Raw genomic sequence first — 23,801 nt, forward strand, 5'->3', positions numbered from 1 at the left:
AAATTTGAATAAATAAAAAATATAATTAAATTAAAAAACACATAATTAATAGTAGTGAAATGTATAAAGATATAGACAATAAAGAAAATTTTAATATATTATAATAAATTAGAAGAACATCAATTTAAAATAATGTATCTAAAACAGTTAAGAGGGCCTCAGTTGTAAAAAAAAATTCATTAGTAATTAATGATCCTGTACTTATTATTATGAATAAATACAATTTATAAAGAGTAGATGTAGACATGGTTAATTTAAACTACAAATAAATAACAAATAATTAATAAGGAGTTAATCTTTAATTTTATTAACTTTTAGAATTGTTAAAAAGTAAAAATTAAAAATAAGTTTATAAATAAATTAAAAAAGAACTGTAATTTAATGTTGACGAAAAATTAAAACAATAAATATTCAAAACTTTAGAAACTTTTGATATTAAGTAAATTAGTATAGAAAGTGTTTACACAATAGTTGCATAATTAAGATAGGATTAAAGAAATTAATAAGAGGAATAAAATTCTTAAGATAAAGAAGAGGATGAAGATGAATATCGTATTATATTTTTATCTACTTTTTTTTTTTACTGTAATTTTTTTTTTAGTTGGCTCTTTTTAATTTTTGGGAGGCAATAATGATTAAAATAGTAAAATTTAAAAAAGCAAAATAATTTAAATTACAAAATAAGAATTCGATTTATGCATTAATATAGATAACTTTGTTCAAATTTTGGAAGAAGGAGATTAAGAATAATTAGATTATAAAAATTTCAAAGCATTATTTTAATCATAAAAATAAAGAAAGAAAATTTTTTCTCAAGCTTAATCTGTTTTGTCAGTAATTTAATAAAATATATATAATTATTATCATTAGAATTTTATTTATTTTGCTTTAATATAATTATTAAAATAACTTTTTTTAGTTTTTAAATCAAAGAAATGCACAGGAGAATTATAATCCTATTAGTAATCCTAAATTTTTGGAATTTGAATAAAAATTTTATTGATTATTTGTAATACCTATTTTATATTTTTGTTAAAATAAATATTATATAATTTACATATTTTAAATGTTATTTATTAAAATATATTAAGATTATATATTTATATATTAAAAAATAATATAACAATATAATTACTTTTATATATTATTTTTTTCATTTAAAAATTATAAAAAGCTTTAATTTTTTATATAAATAAAAAACAATTAAAATATATAATTGAATAAAAAAAATTAACAATAATAAAAAAACTCAGCTATTTTATATATAATTTTAATCATAATACAACGAAATCAACTTAATAGCAATTTCTACGCACCCTTTAGCATTATTAAAAGTAATATCGTAAAGTAATTTAATAATATCCATTTTACTTTAACAAAATTTTATCCAATTACATCGTCTTTCTTGAGCTGTTTTAAGCATTTTGTTAAGCGATTAAAGTAAAAGAAGGAGTTGATCATAAGTAATAGGTTTAAAAAAGTTCGAATTATTATAAATTCTAAAGATAATATCATATTCTTTATGATAAGAAATTTTATCTCTAATATCATAATAGTTATTTTAAGTTTTCATTAATAATTATAATAATCTTTTAGTTCTAGAAGGGCAAATAAAAGAAGTTAAAGGAGAAACTAAAGACTCACTAAGGAAGACACACCAAGAATTTTAATTAGGAATGTTGATTTATTTATCTAATTCAAGTAAATAATAAATGAAGCTCATTAAGTTTGTAAATATTATTTAATCAAACATTCCTATTAATTATGGGAGTTTTTGATTAAACTCCTCTGGATTTCTGAAACCTTCAGTTATTATTTCTGTAGGTGTTTATTTTAGGATTTATTTAGGAGTAACTTAATATATTTCTCCGTTAGAATATTCTATTTTGAGTGAGCTTTTATTACTCTCGAAATGTTTAGTTAGATTTTAAAAAATAATATATATTTTTTCGATTAATGAATCTTTTGTTTTTAATTCAAAAGCCTTAAGTTACTTTTTAAACTCTTCTCTAAAATTTTTAAAACTAGTATAAAATTATTTCTAGTTTTTGGATTTTTCGTTTCCTTTTGTTATTTATTATTAACTATTTTAATTTTATGGAGGGCTTTTAATTAATTCGCATAATATTTTTGTTGACAAGATAACTGTTTTTAAAAGTCCTTTGTCTTATTTATTCAAAAAATCTGCATTTATCATATTTATGAGAGCAAAAAATGTATTTAATAATGATTGAGCTTATCTGCTTATTTATTATTGTAAAAATGGTTATATTTTTATTAGACTAATTATTAATTGTAAATAAATTATCAAAAGTTCATTAGAAAGGGATTTTTTGGAAATTATTTTTTGTGAAAAATATTAGACTAAATCTGTAGATATATCGAATTAATATAAAGGTAATTTTATTAAAGAATAATTTATTTATTCTTCAATTTCTTCTTCTTCCATTTAATTTTTTATTTTTTTATCTGAATTTTATTACTTTTTTTTTTATTATTTTTTTAAAATTAAATAAGTATATTTTTACACTCTTTTATTCTTCCTCATCTTCGTTTTCTTCTAAATAATTATAATCTTCATCTTCTTCATCCCAATTTTTTTTGCTATTATTTTCTTCATTATTTTGTTAATTCTAGGCCGGATTTCCTCCATTTTTTTCTTATAGACTTATTTATATAACCAGTTTCATCATTTCTTCTTCATTTAAATTTTCAAATCCTTCTAAATATGCATCACCAGCCATTTGTAAACCTAAATTTCCCATTTCTTCTAAATAATTTTGTGATTTAATGTCATTATTTCTATTATCAATACTTAGATCTTATTATGAAGATTTTTTAGTTTTTTTTTGTTTTTCTTGCTTTCTTCGATTTCTAAGTCTTAATAATCATTTAAATTTTTAGCTTTATAAGTGAAAAGATTAAAAGCAAAGTCTAAAGTTTTAGGTTATTACCTTTTAAATTCTTCCTAAAAAATAAAACATTCTGTTCTAAGAATATTTTAGAAAAACTTAACAAAATTCATAATTTTATTTCTTAAATTAGAATCTATTAATTCATTAAAGAAATATTATATCAAATTGAAATTTTCTTAACAATTTTAGATCAGTTTTTCATTATAAACAAAATTCTATTTTTTATTTTTTTTTATATTTTTTTTGTTGTTTAAAAAAAAAAATACTTCAAATGTAAAATTTTAATTTCTTTATAAATAAGAAGCTTTGTTTTTAAGAAATTAATAATGTAAAAGGAAAAGTTTTAATAACTAAAAAATAATATTTTCGGCGACTTTAATATCATAATCAGCTTTAATAAGTACAAAAAAATGTTTTATTATCAAATTCAATATTTTTGGGTATAAAGCGAAAATAGCGAATATCAAAGTAACTTTTTTTTGAGAAATTTTAACCAAATTTTCGACAATAAAGTTTAATTCATCAATTATATAATTTTAATTCTAATCAATAAAATGCTCGATTCTCGACTATATTTTAAAAGTAGAATACTACATTTTATGAGTGGGGATAATTTTTTCACTTGGATTAATTATTTGGTATAAATTAAGAATGGTTTTTAAACATCTTTTTACACTTGCTAATAAATATTTATTATTCTGACCTTATATTTAAGGTTAAACTAGAACTGTTTTTAAACCAAATGAAAAAGCTTTTAATTTATCCGAAAGTTCTTCTGAAAATATTTTTTAGGATTATTAAAAAAGATTTAGTTAAATAGTTAACGCATCTAGATCGTTAATGAAATTTCTTACTTCGCTATTTTCAACATTTTAATTCAAAAAAATTCTTCTTTTAGTAAAATCAACGGGAAGTATTATTGAATTATTAGAAAGTAAAGAATCTAGTTTTGAGTTTATTTTCTCTTTCTTTTCACTTTCTTCTTCTTCTTAAGGGACTAAATGTTAAGAATTACTTACAGGTTAATTATTATTAATAATTTTAAGGGAACATTTCAAACTTTCTATTTTTTCGGCTAATTAAAACTAAGAAATAGTAACTCCGTAAGCTTCAATAGCAATTATCTTAAGTTCGTTATGGGGCGAGTTTTTGATAGAAAAAGGTGAAGAGGAAAATAAAGAAAAAGAAATTTAGTTTTGGATATAAGAATATATGATTTCCAATACAGACATTGATATATCAAAAATTTTTTTATCATCGCTTGTAGCGTTCATTATTTTTACTTCTCTATTAAAAAGTTTTAACTTATAAATCCCTTAACCGGTATTTGGGGGCATATACATTCGAACTCTTATTCCTGTAACTAAATATTATTTATTAAGGATTTTTAAAACGAAATCAATATGTTCGTTTTTAGTAAGGATTATTTAAGAATATGATGTATTTTTTAATAATTAGTCACAAGAAACTCCATTTGCGTCCAAATGAATGTCTGCTTCGCTTCTTAATAGAGTTGAATTTTCCATAAAATTAACTAGTATATTTTGAGGAGTTTTAGATAAATCTTGTATTTTTAGCTATTCTTTTAATTGTTTATAACTATTGTCATTTTCAAACGGGTTTGTTGATTTTTTTTTATCTTCTTATTGAATTTATTATTATTATTATTATTATTATTATTATTATTATTATTATTATTATTATTATTATTATTATTATTATTTTATTGAAACATTTTCCTTTAGAATTTTTTACATTTCTATAACAGAATTTATACTATTTTAAAGTATTCCAAAAGCATTCATTGAGCCATCTTCGTGCACACTTAAGACTACAAAAATATTGTTTTTATTATTTTATGTTTATTAAAATACACAATAACCTTCACATTTTTTATCATCTTCTATTTTCGGAGATACTTAAAGATGCTGTAATATAATTTAATTGTTTGTCAGTTTTAAAACGCTTAAATAACCGCTATGTACAGAGTAATTATTTTAATTATTTGCATCTCTTAAACAGCATATATTAATTGACTAATTCTCATCTATATATACTTCATTCATATTAGTCATTATTTCGAAACCTTTTTCAATAAAGCTGACTTAAGAGGATTTTATTTCTGATTAAGTAGGCCTAAAAGAATAGCAATTAGTCACTTTGTAATTTTTAAAGTCGATTTTTCCAAAAATATTGATATTATTTTTATATGAAACGTGCAATATATTTGATTTTAGTGAATAATTAATCGACATGCAAATTTAGTTTTTCTAGATGAACTCTGAAGGGTACATAAGGTAAGTAAAAAGTGTCAAATCTTCTTTTTAATTAACAGAAAACTCCTAGTAATATATTTTACCATCTGCACAAGCTACTAAAAGTAAAAAGTCAGTACTTGTTTTTGATATAATTTAAAAGTCTTTGAAAATTCCGCTCTATTCATTTGCATTAAACTTTATTATTTATGAAGATTGAGCATTATCAATATTAATTTGGTAAAAACGAATACATTTTAAATTCATTGCTAATAGATATTGTTCACTATTTGGTAACCATTTTATTTTATTTAAATACTCAGTGAAGTTCTTTGGTTATAAGTTTATTATTTTTATAGCTTTCGATTCTTCATTTAACTTAAAAATTTGTATTTGGGAAATCACACGACCACATACGGCCACTACTAATGGATTTTTGGGTGAAAACTGTACATGGAAAATTATAAAGTCTACCTAATATTAATGTAATACTTATATTTCTCCTTAAGGAACTAAAATGTACTTATTGTAATCGTTTTCTTTTATATTATCACTTATTTTTAGGATTAGTTTTTGTTTGTCTAATATCATTACTTTCATTCCGTTGGCCACAATTATTGTATTTTCACTATTGTAATCTATCGGGGAGCGAATTATCATTGGGGCACTTGGTTAAAGATTAAAAGCTCCTTACATTAAGAAACTGTTTTTTTCTACAGTATAGTCTTCTCGGACTGTCATATCTAGGATACCATTTTTGTAGAGTTTTGTGAGAATCTTTCCTTAGGTTATTTCTTAGATTTATTTGAGTTTTATTTCAGGAATAAACTTGAAGTCAGTTTATGTTTGTAAAGATTTATTTGCTAAAGAAAATTTGCGAGAATTTTTTTTAGTTGAAGTAGCAATTTAGTTCCAGTTTTATAGTATGAAGTCTAGCTTTTATTAAGAATATGTAAAAATATTGTTTAGTAGGTTTTAGGATATGTATTAATTTTGGAATATGGATTATAAGAAAATATCTATTTTGGAGTTAGTATATATTTATTGCTATAATTATTATTATTATTATTTTGATTGTGTTATTTTTTCATTAGTTTAATAAAACTATTTTATAGGAGAAGATTATATATTGTCAATACTTAAATTAGATTCTTCTTCAGAAAATTCGTTGTTTTTGATTTATTTTTCTTCTTTCTTTATACTAGGGAATATTTCTTTATTATTATTTTTAATCGATTTTTTAGAAGTTTCAGAATCACTTAAGAATAAATTTTCTTAATTATTTTAATTTATGGTATTATTTTAATTTTTGTCTTCTTCCTCTTCTTCTTATTCTTCCATTTCTATAAAATCATCGTCCTCATTTTCTATTTCTTCCTATTCTTCTTATTCTTCAATAAAACTGTTTTTTTAATGTTTTTCTAAAACACTTCGTCCTAACGCAAACATGTTACTATTGTTGTCTTACCTATAGAACTCGTAATTACTGTTAGTTTCTTTCGTTTTTAAATAAAAGTCTATTAATTCTGAAGGAACTTCATTACTTTCGTTTAACATTAATTACTCGAATTAAAAAATTCTATCTTTATAAATATTTTTTGGGCTTTCCTTTTTTTTTATTTCTTTCTCAGCTTTACAAATACCTAAAAAATACAAAATTATATTTAAAATAAATATATAACTAAAATATACCACTGGGACCTTTTTCTACACAATCACATGTTCCAGAACAGACTTTATGATAATAAATATCATGTTTATTATGGCAAGTAAAAGCACACCAGGAGCAAATGACATAGTTTTGCAATGCAATATTACAAGTGTGACATTTATAGAATATTTAATCGATGTGTTTTGATTAATATTTAACTAGAGTGCATGAGTTATAATTTTCTTTAGAAAAAAATGTTGAAGTTAATTAGAAGTATTTTTTTTCGTATTCTTCTAGTAATTATTCTTTAGAAAGTTCTGAGTTATCCTCACTTTTAATGAAATTAGGAGATATAATGCTTGTAAGTTCTTATTACATTTAGTTTTCCTTTTATTATTTTTATAAAATATCATTTTTTTCATTCTCACTAGTGTGTCTTAACTACAAAATTATTACTAAAAATATTTCTATGTAATATTTCTCACATAATACTTAATAGTTTTCAGCAAGAAAATTCAAGAAATTAAAACATCATTTATAAGCTCACAATAGTCTTTTTATTCATTTGTATAGTAAGAAAATATAAACAAAAGGATTTTTATTAAACACTCACAATTATTTTAAATTATCGTTGTTTTTTCTTCTATATTTTATTGTTACATTAGTATATATTTAGTTTCATTAATTAAAAATTATACAAATGAACATGATAGTTAGGATATACTTTTTATTAGTAGTTTACTATTATCAGTTTAATTATTTTTACATTCTTTCATTACAGTTTCTAGAAAAGACATAAATTAGGCCAAAACATATTTTTTTTCGTTTTCTTCTTTTTTGGATTATGAAAATTCACAATCTACTATAAAATTTTGGATTATTTAAGGCTCGTTTTAGAAAATAAAAAGAAGGTTTTTTAAAAAATTTTAACTGAAAATTTTTTTTGCTTCGAAAGCGCTTATAAGGAAATCTTACTTATTTTTTAAATCTTCTTATTATTAAGAGCTATTTGTATTTTTGAGAATTTCAGATAAAATTTGTTTATTTTATTAATTATTTTGACTATGATTTTTTTCAGAAAAATTTTGATTATCAGAAAATTCAAAACAAACTTTAACTAAATCAATAGTTTCTAACCAATTCGAATTTTCTTTTTTTGGATGTTAAAATATAAGTTATAAAAATATATTTTTTCCTTAAGAAAATAAATCATTAGGATAATAACTGAACACTTTTTTAAATATTTTTTTACATAAACTATAAAAAACAGGATTACCAATTGTTATATTATCGTTTTCTTAATTATTAGAATCTGGAAAAACATATAAAAGGCATAATATTTTGTGATTATTAATATTATTTTTGATATCAGAATATAAATAATGTATTATATTATAAATTGTGCTTTAATTAGTTTCTTTATTATCTTATAAGTAATTTGTTCTAATAATTAATTCTAAGAAGCTACAGGCTTTCAAATATTTAATAAATTTTTAAATGAAAAAATAAAAATTTGTTTTATTCTCAATTGTTTCTTAAATAAGTCTTAGTTTTCCAAAAGATAAAATATTAGTTTATTTTTTATTTTCTTAATTTAAAAGTTCATACATAACTATTTATTTAACGAATTATCCGAAAAATACTTCTTGTTATTCTTTTTATTTATTTTCTATTGATAAGAAATATTAGTCGACGAAAAAAAGCAATTCTTTAATACACATATTATATATTATATATTAATTGATATCTTGTTAGTTCTCATTAGTTTTTAAGTAGTAAACAGGCCAGAAGGCAAGCAAAAATAACTCGCCAATGTAAAACAAATTATTGCTTCCACCTTTTTTTACATTTTCAATAATTCTATTAACTTCTTTTTGTATTTTTTCGGTTGCTTTTTATAAAAAACCAACTTTTTTATCATCTTAAACAGAAAATAAATCCTAATCTTCAAAAATCAATGAATAATAATTATCTAATCCAAAAATTTATTGAGAAATTTTTTATTTAATAAATTCTTTTTAAGCATATAATTATTTTAATATCCCTAATATATTTTCCATAGTTGCTTAATTAATAAATTGAGATTCTCGATTATCTTCGATTTCCATCATAATTATTTATTATTATTATTATTATTATTATTATTATTATTATTATTATTATTATTTTTTTTTTCTTCTTTTCATTTAAAGAAATTATATAGTTTTATCTAATTAAAAGAATTAATATAAGGAAATAATTGTAATTTTTATCTTCACATAATTGATTTAAAATTTGAACTGTTTTTTTTCCATTTTTAATTGAGCAGAAATCTTACAAATTATCAAAATTTTCACTCAAAGCATTTTTAGGGAACTACCAATCCATCATTTAAGCAAATTTATTAAGCTAAACCAAAAGAATAAATACAAAATCCAAATTTTCTCTTTTTTTAGCTATAATTTCATTTAAATTTAGGTTAATATCTTTTACTAAATTTAAAAAAGCATCTTTTGTGTTTTTGGAAATATTTAAATTTGTTAAAGAAATTTAGGCAATGTTTATTTTTTTGATATTTTATCCATTAATCTAAATAAAATTATTTAAATTTATATTTTCATTCATTTAAACTAATTCTTTTTATTGTAAAAGGTTAATTATTATTTTCTTTATTTTATTTTCAAATACATTACTATTTCCAGGAATTAAAATAGAATAAATCATAAAAAGAAATATTTCTAAATAAGGTTATTAATAATTACAATTTTAAATAAATTTTTAAAGTAATTATTCTTTATCTTAAAAATTAAAAATAAATAAATTAATGAGAAGAAAATGCCAATTTTTCAGATTATTTTACTGTTTTCTTAAAAAGAAAATCTAGAGAATTTTATCATTTAATTATTTTATTTAATTTTCTTAATTATTATTATTTTTTTATTACAAATTTAAATAAATTTTCAATAAAATACTTAAAATAGGATTATTAATTTCTCCATTTAACCTTTGTTTTACTTATTTTACCAACTCTCCACTAAATTAAGTATTTTAATTTATAAAAATTAACATTATTTTACATAGCTCACTTTATGTTTCGTTTTCTTATTCAAGCATTATTTACATGAAATTATCCAAAACCTAAATATCAATATTATTGCTAATTTCCTTTAAATAAATTTCATTTTCACTTATTTATTTATATATTTATAACATTTATTAAAGTATATTTAATTATTATTTAATGCTTTCTTAATTTCCTTTTTTAGATATTTCTTTTTAAAAAAAATCAACTTCATTAAGTAAAAGATTATTTTCATCTTAAATTTCGAAAACTTTTTTTATTTTTTTAGAACTTTTCTCTTCTGCCACAGGATTTATTTTATCTTTTTTTAATAAATTTGATAAAAAAGTTATAGTGATTTAAAAAAAATCATTTAAAATTTCAATTTTTTCAATTTTTTCAGTATTTTTAACATTCAAGTCTTAAAAACATTCAAGAATTTCTTTAAACTTAATTTTAAAACCTTAAAAAAAATCAATATTTTTATCAAACCAATTTTAGTCTAAAATTCTTAATATTTAAATTAATGTTTCTAGCTATTTTTTTGTTTTATTTTTTTGTAGATTAAATAAATAATTTTTTTTACTTTTGATTCTTTTCCTAGTTATTCTTTAATGATTTTATCTTAAATTATTTCTACAAGTAAATTCAAATTACTTTTTGTAGGTTTATTTATAATTTCAGGAATTAAATTTTCCAATAGATATTTCATAAATTTTATATTAAGAACATTTTTTTATTCTATTTTTTTTATATTTTAATTTCTTCGAATTTTTTTTATTTTTTTATTACATATTAATTCAGAAATTAAGAATATTAATTATATATTTTTTTCTTATAATATATTATTTCTTATCAAAAATTAAATTATTTGAATATATTACTTTATAAATTCACTTTTTGAAGTTAAATATTTTCTAAAAGATCTTTGTATTTTATGTTAATAAGCATTTTCTGAGAAAACACTATTTTTTTTAAAAAAAAATAAAATAAAATATTTATTTTAATATTATTTTTTAGGATATATATTACATATCATCATTGAAATCAAATATTTAATTTACATTATTTTAGTCTTCAACAATAATTGCACTTTCAAAATTTTTTTCTTCTTATCTTTCTTATGATAATTAAATGATTAATTAATTTTCTTTTAATTTCTATTTTTTTTATATAAAACTATTATAATATATTTATTCTTTTGTTTTTTTTACTTCATGTATATTTTCAATTTTTAACTATAAAATATCTTCATGTTTTAATTTAAATATTTTTCTTAATATACAAAGTATATTATCTAAAATTTTCAAAATTATTTCTTTTGTATATTCATTTATATTTTACTATTATTTATATATTATAAATATTTAATATAAATTTTTTATATTTACTTAAATTTGTATTTATTCAAATGAAAATTTAATAAACTATAAAATATTTGCAAATGATAATTTCATATTTGGCCATAATTCTTTTTTTGTTTTATTTTTTTATTTTGTAAAGAAATATTATTATTTTCTACCTTCAAATTATATTAAATTTTCGAAATTTTAAATATAAATTTCTATTATTTCTAAAATTAAAACAATATCATTTAAATTTGTGTTTTATATTATTTTGCCTTTTTTAAAAAAATAATTTATAAATTCTAATAAGTAAAAAAAATTACTTTAATATAAAATAATATTAAATCTATTAATAGAAATTTCAGAAATTATTTTCCCTTTTTAATTTTGCTTTATAAACCTATTTAAAAATACCTTTTATTATATTTTTTTTATAATAATAATAATAAATATTTATTTCAATTTTATTGAATATATTAATATTATTGCTACTTTTACAGAATTATCTTATTAATTATCTGAGACCTAAATATTATTTATATAAATATGATTTTTAATATTTAAACAATAGAGAAATTAATATGAAATAATTTAAAATTACATTTAATTATTATGATAATACAAGAGCCATTATCATTTAGGCTTCTTCTGATTAAAGTTAACTAAATTAATTCATTTTAAAATAAAAATTCTTTTAATTTTATTATTATTTTATTTTTATTTTATATTTTATATATATTTTTTCTCTTTTTTTTAGATGCTATTTTTTTTCTTTTTAAATATATAAATTTTACTTTTTTTTGTATTAATTTATTTTTTTCTCATTATATATAATAAATATTTAAAATATAATATTTTGTTTCTGATCTTAAATTTATAAAGAATAATACATTCTAAACAAAAAATTTAATGTTTTTTAAAATATAATTTATATATTTTTTTAATATAAATTGTTTATGATTATATTTTAATTTATAAAATATATTTTAAATTTTATGTTTATTTCATTTTCTTTATTTTTATTTTTTTAAATTATTAACGCATGAATATTGCATTTATCATTAAGATTTAATAAAAATGATATTTTTCGATAAAATATCATTCAAATATTTTATTATTATTTTTTATATTTTTTTTTTATATAATTTTTTTTGTTATTATTAATTTTTTTTAAAAAATTAGAGATATTTACTTATTATATAAAATTAATCAATTAAATAAAAATATTATTAAAAAATTATATTAACCACAAATAAAACTAAAAAATTATTCTAAATTTGATTGCAAGAAATAAGAAAACATGAAAAATAAAAAATAAGTTAATACAATACAATTTGAAAGCCCTAAAAAACAAAAAGAATAAATTATAGTTATGAATGAACAAATAAAAAAAAATAGTTAAGCGATAGATGAATTATAAAAATAAAATTAAAAACTAAATAATTAATTAAGTTTACTAACATAACAATTAGAAAAATCTAAAATAAAAGAATAAATTCCTTATTAATTATCAGAAGAAGAAGAACAAAAAATAATTATAAAATATAAAAGAGAGTTATAAAACATTGAAAATCAAGAAAAATATTATTAAAAATAACTGGATAAACTCCAAAATTTCGATAAAACATCAATTTTGATAGAGGAAACTTAAAGAAAATAAGAAGAAAATGTTAATAAAAAAAATTAAATCGAATAACTTTAAGATTCGATAAAAAAATAATAATCTGAAAATAAAGTATATTTAAAATATACAGATAATTTAGAAAAATAGAATAATGGAAATCATGAAGAAGTTTTCAAAAATTATTAATAGGCCAGGAGTTATATTTAATACCTTTAATCTAAAATATAAAGTCTTTAGTAATAATATGATTAAAATGTTAATAATTTAGATAAAAAGCAAAAAATGATTGATAAAATAAAAAATAAATATTCATAACTTAGCTTTTAATTTCCTTAACAAAATAAATAGCCATAATTAGAACTAAAGTAACCTATATAAGAATAAGAACAGTTAAATATTCAATAATAGTATGTTTAATATTAAATATAATCACCATAATAAAAATAATAATAACAATCATAATAAAAATAAAGCTAGTAGAAAAACACAATTAGTAACTAAAAAAAGAAAGATGTAAAAGATATTTTTTAATTTTTAAATTGTCCGACTATGGAAAATTATACTAATGTAAATGAAAAAATAAAAATCTTATAAAAGCTTCTTTAAAAAAGAGAAAAAAATCATAATTAAAAAATGAAAAATTATTTAAACTAAAAATAAGAATTAACATATAAAAAAGAAAAACTTTAAACGCAAATAAAAGAAAATGAAAAAGAAATATAAATAATAATTACTTTATGTGAGAACTTAAAACAAAATATTAGGTTTAAAATGTTAAATCCCTTACTAAATTTCTCTACATTTTAGTTTTAGAATTCATAATATATATAAACAATCCAATAAGATTAATATCTATAAATAGTATAATAAAGTAAAGAAAAAACATATAAAACACCAATTATTTAAGAAGAAACGAATTAATAATAAAAAATGATTAAAAAATATGCAGGAAAAATTAATTCCTAAATAATGCTTTAAGATGATTCAGAAATAATAAATGGAGAATGTCTTATAAATAAAATAAATTTTTATTGGAAAGATTCAAAAATATTTGGATATTAAGCTTTTTACTAATCTGGAAGAGAAGTTTTGGAAGGAAATTGCAATGTTAATTAAGTATAAAAAATAAAATGTAATATTAATACTATTGAATTTGATATTGAATAAAACGAAAAAATAAATCAGATTGAATTTTATTTAAATGAAGATAAAAATCTCATTTAGTATATTAAAATAATTACGAATCTTAAAAAATCTATTGAAGTCGGAATGCCTACAAGAAATTCTGTGTTTCAAAGTATTGAATTTAATAAGTTTGAAGTTTAGAAATAAGCTTTTGGAATTATTGATTTAGTTAAAGAGAGTAGTAACTAAAATGAATATTTGCTTATTTGTTTTGGATTTTCTGTATTTTAGTTTTGATGATATTTTTATTTTATAAATTTTATATAATTTGATAAAAGTTTAGATATTTTATATATAATATATTTTTATTTTTATTATATATAATATTTAGAAGGATGATTTTTTTTTTATTATTATTATTTATAGAGGATATTTTTTATATTGTTTATAGACTATAATTTTTTACTTACTTTTTAACAAAGAAATAAATATTATATTTTTATATTTATCCTTTAATTTTATATTATTAATATAAAATTATGGAAATATTATTCATATTTGTTATAATATATTATTTTTATTGTAATGCAAAAATAATAAATGAGACTATTAATTTATTAAGAATGTAAAAATTCACTTTTATATTTTAATTTCAGGACATGAATAATATTTGTTTTTTCAATAATAATGAAATTAAAAAACACAATAATATTAAATTATAAAAAAAAAACCGGTTTTTATTTACAAACACTTTTTTTCTTTCCCTCCAAATTTGAATAATTTTTATTTTGCGGATAGACAAAAAAACATATTAAAAAAGTACAAATTTACAAAAATAATAAAAAAAAAAAAGACAAAAAATAAAATTAAAAAAATAACAAGAAAAATAAAATAAAATAATAATGGCAACTGCCTTTTAAAATATATCAGAAGCTCTTGAAAGTTTCCTTTTTTGCAATGAAGAAGTAAAAAGAAAATCAGCTGAAGAATTTTTAAACTAGATTCCCTCTGCAGATTTTACTGGAGGTATTTTCGAATATTTATCTGCATTAAATCTACGCAAACCAGAAGTAAATATATCCCATATATAATTTCTTAAAAAAAAAAAAAAAAAAAAAGTGCAATGAATTAGCTGCTATCCTTTTAAAAAAACAATATATAGATAAGACTGAAAATTTATAAAAAATCCCTTAAGACATTCTCTAATAAATGACTCAAACTCTAGAATCAACTATAACAGCTGAACGCAAAGTAGTATATTTGAAACGTGTATTCGAAATCCTTGTTAAGATATACACTTAATCTAATTCTTCTGATAATTTAATAAACTTAATAACAAAATATAGTTAGACCACCGAATCAAATATAAAGAAAGGATTAATGTACTTAATTGAAATATCTTGCGAATATTCATTTGATGACACTTAATTAATGCAAAACTCTTCTAAAATTTCATCCATTTTTATGCATTATTTAGAAGACAAAGACCCTTTAGTATAAAGTTTATCCTTGAAAAGCTTAGTAACATTCTTAAATTCTATTGAAGATGAAAATAACTTAAGAAAATTCTCTGATGTATTTCCACTTTTAATCTCAAAATGTGTAAACTGCCTCAAAGCAGATGAAGAAAGTGGCCTAACTAGTCTTACTTCTATCACTGATTTAATAGAAACTCACCCTAAATTCGTTAAATAAATAACTAATGATTTCTTGAATTTATTTACTGAAATTTTGGACAATTTTATCTCAGCTGCCATTAGAATTAAAGCATTAACAGCTATATTGACTTTATGTGCTACTAATAATGCTTAAGTTAGAAAAAGTGATGTTTTTAAATAAAAAACTATTTTTTCTATTATGAAATTAATGGCAGAGTCTTCTCAACTTTCCTTAGAAGAATGGACTGAGGAATTAGAAGATAATAAACTTTCCTAAAACGATGCAGCTTCAGCTGCAGAAGAAACTTTGGCTAAAATTGGGTATGAGTTAGGAAATAAATTCCTTTTCCCACTTTTTGCACCTTTAATAAAGGAAGCTGTACTTTAAAATAATTAATGGAATGTCTAATGCGCCGGAATAAACGCCATTGCTTATCTAGCTGAAGGAAGTAAAGAAATTTGCAAATAGGAAGATTTATAAAACTTGGTTTTGATGATTAAATAGGCAGTGCATAATAATTAGGAAAACCCTCGTATATAATATGCTGCTTTAACAGCTTTTTCTTTATTAGCAGCTGAATACACACCTGAATTATAAGAAACTATGGCGAAATCATTATTTAGACTATTCTTAAAATTTAGAAAGTACCAACATTAAACTCCAATATAGAGCAATTTAATCAATAATAAATTACTGTAAAGATCTCGAAGATAAAAATACACCCTTAAATTCTAATGCAGAACATATTTTGTCTAAAATATCTCTTATTTTCTAATAAAATATTACTAATACTAACTAAAGATTACTTGAGGAAACTTTAATTTGTCTTTCCACTATTGCATTTACTTTATAAAAGCATTTTACTACTTTCTATAATTCATTCATGCCTGGTTTATAAAATTTATTAAGTACAGTCCCTAGGGATACTATTTAATAAATTAGTCTCAGAGTTCATACTATTGAATGTATAGGATATTTACTAACTTCAATAAAAGATAATAAAGAGTTATTCTAAAAAGATTCTACTGTTATTATGAATTCTCTAATTGGAATGTAAAAATAGTTTTCTTAGGAAAAAGATGATCTTCATCACCCTCCTATTCTTATTGTTTATGGATAAATTGCAGAAGCAATGTAAGGAGATTTCTCACATTATCTTCCTTTAGTATTTCCTTATGTTTTCTAAGGTTTAACTCTATCTATTGAAGCTAAAATAGATGAACCTTTATCAGCCTAAACTAAAAATAATACTACAAATGGAAAAATTCAAAAGGTTACCTTTGATTTACATATGTTGGGAGGTTTGAAAACTTTAGAATTAAATACAGCAGCTTTGGAATAAAAAATAGAAGCTTTCCACTCTTTATATTAAATAGCTAATGCTACTAAAACTTCATTTTATCCTTATGCCTAATAGACTCTGGATGTTTTACTCGAACATATGAGTTATAGAAATTCAAAAGCCATAAAAGAAAACTCAATAAAAACTTTAGTTACAATTTTATAAGCTTTACCTATACAAGAAAGAACTGTAGCTTTAAATAAAATAGTTCCCAAAGTAATCTAATAATTCTAAAATGCAATAAAAATTCAAAATGATGAAGAAATAGTACTTCTTTAAGCCAATCTTGCTGAATGTTTCAAAACTATTTAATCATAAGAAACTTTAAATACAGAATTCGGAACATAAATTCTTTAATGTCTTTCAGAAAGTTTATCTTTATGTAAACTCTTGAAAAAAGATGTTAAAAAAGAATACGCTAATGAAGACATGGATGAGGCCACTTAAGAAGAATTTGAGGAAAAATACGATGAAGCTAATGAAATAATGCAAAACATGATAGATATAATTGGATAAATAGTAAGATTATTCCCTACATTGGAAAACGTCGTCGTAAATAGCATTCTTCCTGACTTTTTTGAAGTTTTCACTAAAGAGAATTCTACTGATAGTGAATTAAATACTTCTTTATGTACTTTTGATGAATTTTTATAATATTGTTCAGTACAATTATTTAGTAAAGCCTTCCCTGATATATTAACTAAATTTATTGATTTAGCTAAAAATTACTAAGATTCTAATGTTAAATAAAGTAGTGTTTTTGGAATAGGATTATGCGCAAAAAGAGCTTCTGTTGAATAATTTACTCCTTTTTTGAATTTAGCTTTGGAAACTTTAAATGAATTATACACTAGTAGTTAATCTACTGTTTTTGAAAATGTTATTGCCTGTATTTTCAAAATTGCTTTGTATTAAATTAATGATTAAGGCTTAAAAAACAACTTGTTTTTGAAATCATTTGAAAAAATGCCTATTAAAGAAGATTTGGAAGAAGCTTGTAATTTACATGAACTTTTGTGTGTTCTTTATAAAGAATAAAATTAAGCATTTGTAGATATCATGCCTTAAGTTAAAAATACACTTTTAAATATCGGAAATTGGTAATAATAAAATATCAAGACATTTATATTAAATGAGGAATCTTAAAAGTATATTTAAACTTTGTGAATGATTTTTTTTTTATTTCAAATATAATATATTTTTTTAAAAAAAGAAATTAAATAATTTTATTTCAAATAAAAAATATTAATTTTTTATTTATTTTATGTATTTAAATTTCTTTAAATATTTTTTAATTTTTTTATTTTTTTTAAATTATTATTATTATTTTATTTATTAATAAATAATTATTTTTATTTTATTAAAAAAATGGACTCTGCTTTATAAAATAATATAAATGAGTTTTTAATATAAATATCTCCATAAATGAGATAGTAATTAACAAACGAATAAATTAGGAATCATACAATTTTATTTGAATAGTATTTAAAATAATAGTATAATTAAAAATTAATAAAAAAATAGTAAATTACTACTATTATATGGATAATAAAATGGAATGTATATAATTCCTTAATTAGATGATATAAATAGTAAAATATTTTTTTTAAATATTATATTTAAGCTTTATAAGGATGGCATGGCATAATATTTGTTAGAAACGGGTTATATAAAGATGGCAAATTTAAATTTTAATTAGATTTTCCTTAAAGCTTTCCATTAGAACCACCAAAATTAACTTTTAAACCTTAATAAATGTATCACCCTTTAATAAATTATGAAACAGGAGAATTAGATTTGAGTGTATTTTAATTTATTTATTTTATAATTAAAAATATTAATTATTTTTAAATTATAAGCTCATATGCAAAAATTGGAAATATGGCACAACTCACCTTGTCTATACAATTTTGAACGAAGCCAAAAATATTTTTATTGATATGTCTTATTATTAAATTAAAAATTCATTTAATTAAGAAGCTGCAATTATGTTTTTTTTTTTATTATTTTCAGAAATATTTTATAATAAGTATTTTTTTAAAAAAATTTAAGGTTTGAAAATGACATAACAAAATTTTATGAAAATATTACAGAAAGTATTAAAAATTCAAATAAAACTATTTATGAAAATGATTAAAAAAGTAGTATGAAAGTAAATAAAAATCAATATTATTATTGAAATACTATAAATATAGTTTAGCGAATATAATTAAGAACATGAAAAAATTTATAAAAAATTAAATGAAATTTCTAGCGAAAAAGTAAAATTAAAAAATATGTATTTAATATCTTTTTATTTCATAAAAAAGATTAATTTTGAAGATAAAAAAAATAATTTTTAAAATATTTGCTTTAAATAGATAATGAATGATATAAAAAATTTAAAATTAATCCATTAATAAATATATCTGAAATAATATATATATATATATTTATAATTTTATAATTAATTTTTTAAAAAGTTATTTTTCTTAAATTAAAAAGTAAAAATTAATCATTCTAAATCCATGTTATTTTGACTTAGCATACTTCTACTATTAGCAAATGAAAAATCTTTTTATAAAATAAACAAAATAAATAATTTCATATTATTTGTAAATTATAAGTATATAATTAAATTACTTGGAAACTCTTTATAAATATCACCGTCATTATATGAATCAATAATTCCTTGTCTTACATAATTCTTTTATATAAAAAAATATGTAATATTAATTGTTTCAAAATTTAAGAACAATAAAAGAAATATACATCACTAAAATTGCTAACATCAATATCGTTTTTAACTTTAGGAATAAATGGTGCTGCATATTATTTATTATAAATAACATCCCATTCAACATCCATAAACCAAGGATGATCTTTAATCTCTTCTGCTCCGTTAATTCCAAGTCTTACAAACGGGTTTTTTTCAAATAATCTGTTTAATAAATCTTTACAGTGCTTCGACAAACTTGATGGAAGCTAAATATTTTATGTTAATATTTTTTAATATAATTCATCAGTATTATTTTCATTTGTCATATAAAAAGGAGGATTTCCTGTAACCATTTCATATATTAAATTCCCTTAAGAAAAACAAAATAAAAAAATAAATAATGTCTATATAAAGAATAAACCTAACGTCCACCAATCAACAGGTTTTCCATGTCCTTATTTTTTTAATATTTCAGGTGCTAAATATTCTGGAGTTCCGCATAATGAATATGTAAATTTTTCTTAATCTATTTTATCTTTAGAGAGTCCGAAATCAGATATTCTAATATATCCATCTCTGTCTAAAATAACATTTTCTGGTTTTAAGCTTTTATTTAAAAAAATTTTCATGTTATATATTTTAAAAATAAACTAGAAATAAATAAATGTACTCTCTATATATGATATTATTATTATGTAAATGTTCCAGTGCCAAAATAATTTAAGCAGCATAAAATCTTGCTCTTTATAGTAAATTTGAAAAACATAAATAATTAAAAAAAGAAATAAATATAAATTTATTACTATTCCTCATCAAACTTCTATTTACAACTCAAAATATTAAATAATTCTCCTCCTTAGCAAAATTCTAATACGAAAAATAATTTTGTTTAATTTTAAAAAGAATAATGTAATTTAATTATAAAAGGATGAGGTGGTATACTAGATAAAATATCTTTTTCAAGAATAACTCGATTCGTTATATTTTTTTATTCTATATGTTTTTTTTTCAATATTTTTAAAGCATATATTTTTTAATTATCTTTTTTTCGAACTAAATATACTTTTGCAAATGCACCTTCTCCAATCATATTTATTAATGTAAAATCTTCTATAGTAATGTTTTTTTGATGTTACTTTTCTAACATATTTTTGTTTTAATTTATATATTTTATTTATTTATATTTTAATTATTTATTATTTTATTGTTTATGGATATAAAAATTATTTAATATTTTTTTTTTTGATTATTATACAATATTATTAATTTATTTAAAGCTTATATAATATTATTTTTTTAAATATGTAAAGTGCGTAAATAATAATAATAATAGCTTGTATATTTAACAAAAAGAGAATATCAAATATTTAAAATGAAAATAGATATTTTAATATAATAAAATAAATTTCTAATAAATTAATTGAATTTTAAATACTTTTATTTTATATTATTAATAAATTATATATTTAATTTTATTTTACAAATATTTTTAAAATATCAAATGAACAAAAAAAAGTATTTTAATTAATGTGATAATAATAATAAATTAATAATACTTGTTTATTTTATTTCATTTTTTTATAAATATTATATATTTTAAGCCTTAATTATTTGCAAATGATATATAATATAAATTTTACGAGTTTTATTTTAATATTTATATCTTTATTTTATTTTTTTAATTTATATAAAATAACTATTAATTTTTGAAATAAAATTAATTTATTATAAAATAAAAATATTTTTAATTTAATTGGAATTTTTCATATAAAATATATAAATTTGTTAAAATAGATAATTTTTTATTTAAAGTATTTTAAAATATACATTAATTATTTATATTAATTTGTTAAAAAAAATATTTACAATAAAAATATCATAAATTTTTAAATTTAAATAAAAAATTAATAAATATTTTTTTTTCAAAATTCAAAAATTTTTAAATTTTAAAACTTAAAAATTATATATTTTTAGTTAAATTTATCAAATCATGATTTTTAAATTACTTTAATTAATTAATTAATTTATTTATTTTTAACAATATTAAATTAAGCATAGTTAAAATATTATATAAATAAAAACAAGAATAAAAAATAATTATTTATAAATGTAATAAAATTATGTATAAATAAATTATATTATAATTTTAAATATAAAAACATTAATAATTTTATTATTATTAATTTTATAATTATATTAATAATATAAATATCTATTTTATTCAATCAATAATACTTCGTTATATATCAGATTATTAATTTGAATTATCGTTAGATTAATTAAATTTAACATCAAAATCATATTCTTATTCTTAAACATAAGAAAGTTTTTTTTTTTTTTTATTATTTTTAATAACAAAGTTATGTTTTTATTCTACACTTTAAAGAGTAGGCGTATAAAACAGTGGTTTTTTTGTTCCTTATGCAGGAGAACGTATTAAAAGTTACTTCTAATTAATTATTACTATTAAGAAACTATAGTTTGTGAATCACATTTTGATCCAGGAGAAAATATAATAGGAATTTAGTTATTTTGCTTAATTTAAATATTGAATTCATTATCTATTTAGTCAGATTATTTAAATACTCCTCCAAAAAGCAAATAGACTAAACTAAAAGCAATAATTACGATTCCAAAAACAGAAGCACCTCTTTAAAAACTTAGATATTAAGAAAGTGCACCTCCTAATAAAGGCCCAATAAATTCTCCTATAGCATAGCTTGTATTATATAAAGCACTAGAAATATCACCAATAATTTATTAATTTTATAATTTTTTACCGTAAATTCTTAATAATATTTTATATAATTAAGGAAGAGCAGGAATATATATAAATAGAGTTGCAATTCCAATAAAAACATTAGCTATACATGTTATATATAATTTTTAAGGAAGTCCTAATAAAGGATCAGGACCTAAAAAAATAAACGACAATCCAGTAATAAATGTTCCTATAAATAACAATAGAGAATAATTATTTAAAAATTTAATCATATAAGTCCCTAAAGGAGATAAAAATAAATATGTAGACGTTCCTATAGAAAATAATAATCCAACCCATAAATCATCTAATCCATATACTTTATTAAAATAAATACCCATAGTTGGATCTAAAAATAATAAACCACAACTAGGTAAAAAAATAAGAATATAATTGAAAATTATATATCTGTTTTAAAATAAATCTATATAAGATATATTTATTTCTTCTGTTATTTCTTCGTCTAATTCAATAGTTTATTCTTTACTACTTTCTTAATCTTTTATGAGAGTTTCTTATTGATAATTTAAATCATTTTACGAAGGTATTAATTATATTAAGATTGGAATCTATAAATATATAAATATATAAATATATAAATATATAAATATATAAATATATAAATATATATTTTCTGTATATATATATTAAATATATTTATTTTTATTATTAATTTTTCATCTATAAAATTAAATTTATAGTTTTTTTTACCAATATAAGACATATTGAGCAAAAAAATAAAAAGGAGCTATATAACCTCCAAAATAAACTAATAAAGCACCCAATAAAGGACCTATCATTAAACCCAATCCACACATAGTTTCCATCCAACCACATTTTTCTTCAAATGTATCTCTATAAAATATTGGTAAATATGAATATGCAGGTGTACTAAAAAAGGCTGCACCCTTTTAAATTAAATTATATTTAAATTTTATAATATAATTATTAAAAAATACTATTCCCAAAATAAATCTAGCTATTAATGTAATTGTAATAAAAATATATTCATTTATTATATATTTTATTAAAATAAATGCAGACAACCCAACCCATGTTAAAACTATACCTAATATGGTATATTTTTTTCTTTTACTACTTTATGATAATTATTTTCCTAAAACTAAAGAAAAAATAAAATTTCCTACAGGTTGTATACTAAAAATTATTCCAATTACTATTTATGATATTCCATACCTTTCTGCCATTTAAGGAAAAAAGGGTGCTATTACTGAATTAGAAGCATTTAATATAAACTGTCCTAAATATAATGCATATATTAAATATTTTGACTTTTTCATTTATTTATTTTAACTATAAATTAAAATAAATGAAAGCAATAATTAATAATTAATAAAATTAAAATATTTTAATTATCAGAAATT

The 23,801-nt window shown here is 19.0% G+C and overlaps 6 protein-coding genes across 6 annotated transcripts, besides 23 other annotated features; 3 read left to right on the plus strand and 3 right to left on the minus strand. All coding sequences in view use genetic code 6, as the record gives it.

The window, feature by feature from the left end:
* Positions 1-560: 560 nt before the first annotated feature.
* Positions 561-599: a microsatellite.
* A 1,377-nt stretch (positions 600-1,976) lies between these two features.
* On the minus strand, positions 1,977-2,765 carry IMG5_188350 (hypothetical protein; the record flags this gene model as incomplete). Its single annotated transcript, XM_004027105.1, has 2 exons — positions 1,977-2,009; positions 2,529-2,765. 2 exons carry the CDS (start codon positions 2,763-2,765, stop codon positions 1,977-1,979), a joined length of 270 nt encoding a protein of 89 aa, XP_004027154.1.
* Positions 2,475-2,504: a microsatellite.
* A 421-nt stretch (positions 2,766-3,186) lies between the features above and the next one.
* Positions 3,187-3,759, plus strand: IMG5_188360 (hypothetical protein; the record flags this gene model as incomplete). Its single annotated transcript, XM_004027106.1, has 1 exon — positions 3,187-3,759. One exon carries the CDS (start codon positions 3,187-3,189, stop codon positions 3,757-3,759), a length of 573 nt encoding a protein of 190 aa, XP_004027155.1.
* Positions 3,760-4,567: 808 nt separating this feature from the next.
* Positions 4,568-4,643: a microsatellite.
* A 4,290-nt stretch (positions 4,644-8,933) lies between these two features.
* Positions 8,934-8,988: a microsatellite.
* Positions 8,989-11,082: 2,094 nt separating this feature from the next.
* Positions 11,083-11,135: a microsatellite.
* A 779-nt stretch (positions 11,136-11,914) lies between these two features.
* Positions 11,915-11,949: a microsatellite.
* A 378-nt stretch (positions 11,950-12,327) lies between these two features.
* Positions 12,328-12,379: a microsatellite.
* Positions 12,328-12,380: a microsatellite.
* Positions 12,381-13,265: 885 nt separating this feature from the next.
* Positions 13,266-13,302: a microsatellite.
* A 1,013-nt stretch (positions 13,303-14,315) lies between these two features.
* Positions 14,316-14,394: a microsatellite.
* Positions 14,371-14,419: a microsatellite.
* A 216-nt stretch (positions 14,420-14,635) lies between these two features.
* Positions 14,636-14,681: a microsatellite.
* Positions 14,682-14,787: 106 nt separating this feature from the next.
* Positions 14,788-14,851: a microsatellite.
* Positions 14,788-14,853: a microsatellite.
* Positions 14,838-16,425, plus strand: IMG5_188370 (kap beta 3 protein, putative; the record flags this gene model as incomplete). The annotated part of the gene is made up of 2 exons (XM_004027107.1): positions 14,838-15,026; positions 15,076-16,425. The coding sequence occupies exons 1-2, from the start codon at positions 14,859-14,861 to the stop codon at positions 16,423-16,425; spliced, it is 1,518 nt and encodes a 505-aa protein (XP_004027156.1). The 5' UTR covers positions 14,838-14,858.
* Positions 16,426-16,431: 6 nt separating this feature from the next.
* On the plus strand, positions 16,432-18,263 carry IMG5_188380 (kap beta 3 protein, putative). Its single transcript, XM_004027108.1, has one exon. The coding sequence runs from the start codon at positions 16,499-16,501 to the stop codon at positions 18,122-18,124; it is 1,626 nt and encodes a 541-aa protein (XP_004027157.1). The 5' UTR covers positions 16,432-16,498; the 3' UTR covers positions 18,125-18,263.
* Positions 18,144-18,216: a microsatellite.
* A 1,188-nt stretch (positions 18,264-19,451) lies between the features above and the next one.
* On the minus strand, positions 19,452-20,802 carry IMG5_188390 (protein kinase domain protein; the record flags this gene model as incomplete). The annotated part of the gene is made up of 6 exons (XM_004027109.1): positions 19,452-19,510; positions 19,580-19,643; positions 19,709-20,025; positions 20,077-20,261; positions 20,326-20,397; positions 20,459-20,802. The coding sequence occupies 6 exons, from the start codon at positions 20,800-20,802 to the stop codon at positions 19,452-19,454; spliced, it is 1,041 nt and encodes a 346-aa protein (XP_004027158.1).
* Positions 20,635-20,674: a microsatellite.
* Positions 20,803-20,814: 12 nt separating the features above from the next.
* Positions 20,815-20,867: a microsatellite.
* Positions 20,820-20,861: a microsatellite.
* Positions 20,868-21,333: 466 nt separating the features above from the next.
* Positions 21,334-21,393: a microsatellite.
* Positions 21,394-21,515: 122 nt separating this feature from the next.
* Positions 21,516-21,573: a microsatellite.
* Positions 21,526-21,627: a microsatellite.
* Positions 21,628-21,638: 11 nt separating this feature from the next.
* IMG5_188400 (major facilitator superfamily protein, putative) lies at positions 21,639-23,717 on the minus strand (the record flags this gene model as incomplete). Its single annotated transcript, XM_004027110.1, has 2 exons — positions 21,639-23,050; positions 23,174-23,717. 2 exons carry the CDS (start codon positions 23,715-23,717, stop codon positions 21,639-21,641), a joined length of 1,956 nt encoding a protein of 651 aa, XP_004027159.1.
* Positions 21,816-21,850: a microsatellite.
* Positions 22,987-23,046: a microsatellite.
* Positions 23,718-23,801: the final 84 nt, after the last annotated feature.

This window comes from Ichthyophthirius multifiliis (assembly GCF_000220395.1).
Source record: "Ichthyophthirius multifiliis unplaced genomic scaffold scaff_1120509251357, whole genome shotgun sequence".
NCBI lineage: Eukaryota > Ciliophora > Oligohymenophorea > Hymenostomatida > Ichthyophthirius > Ichthyophthirius multifiliis.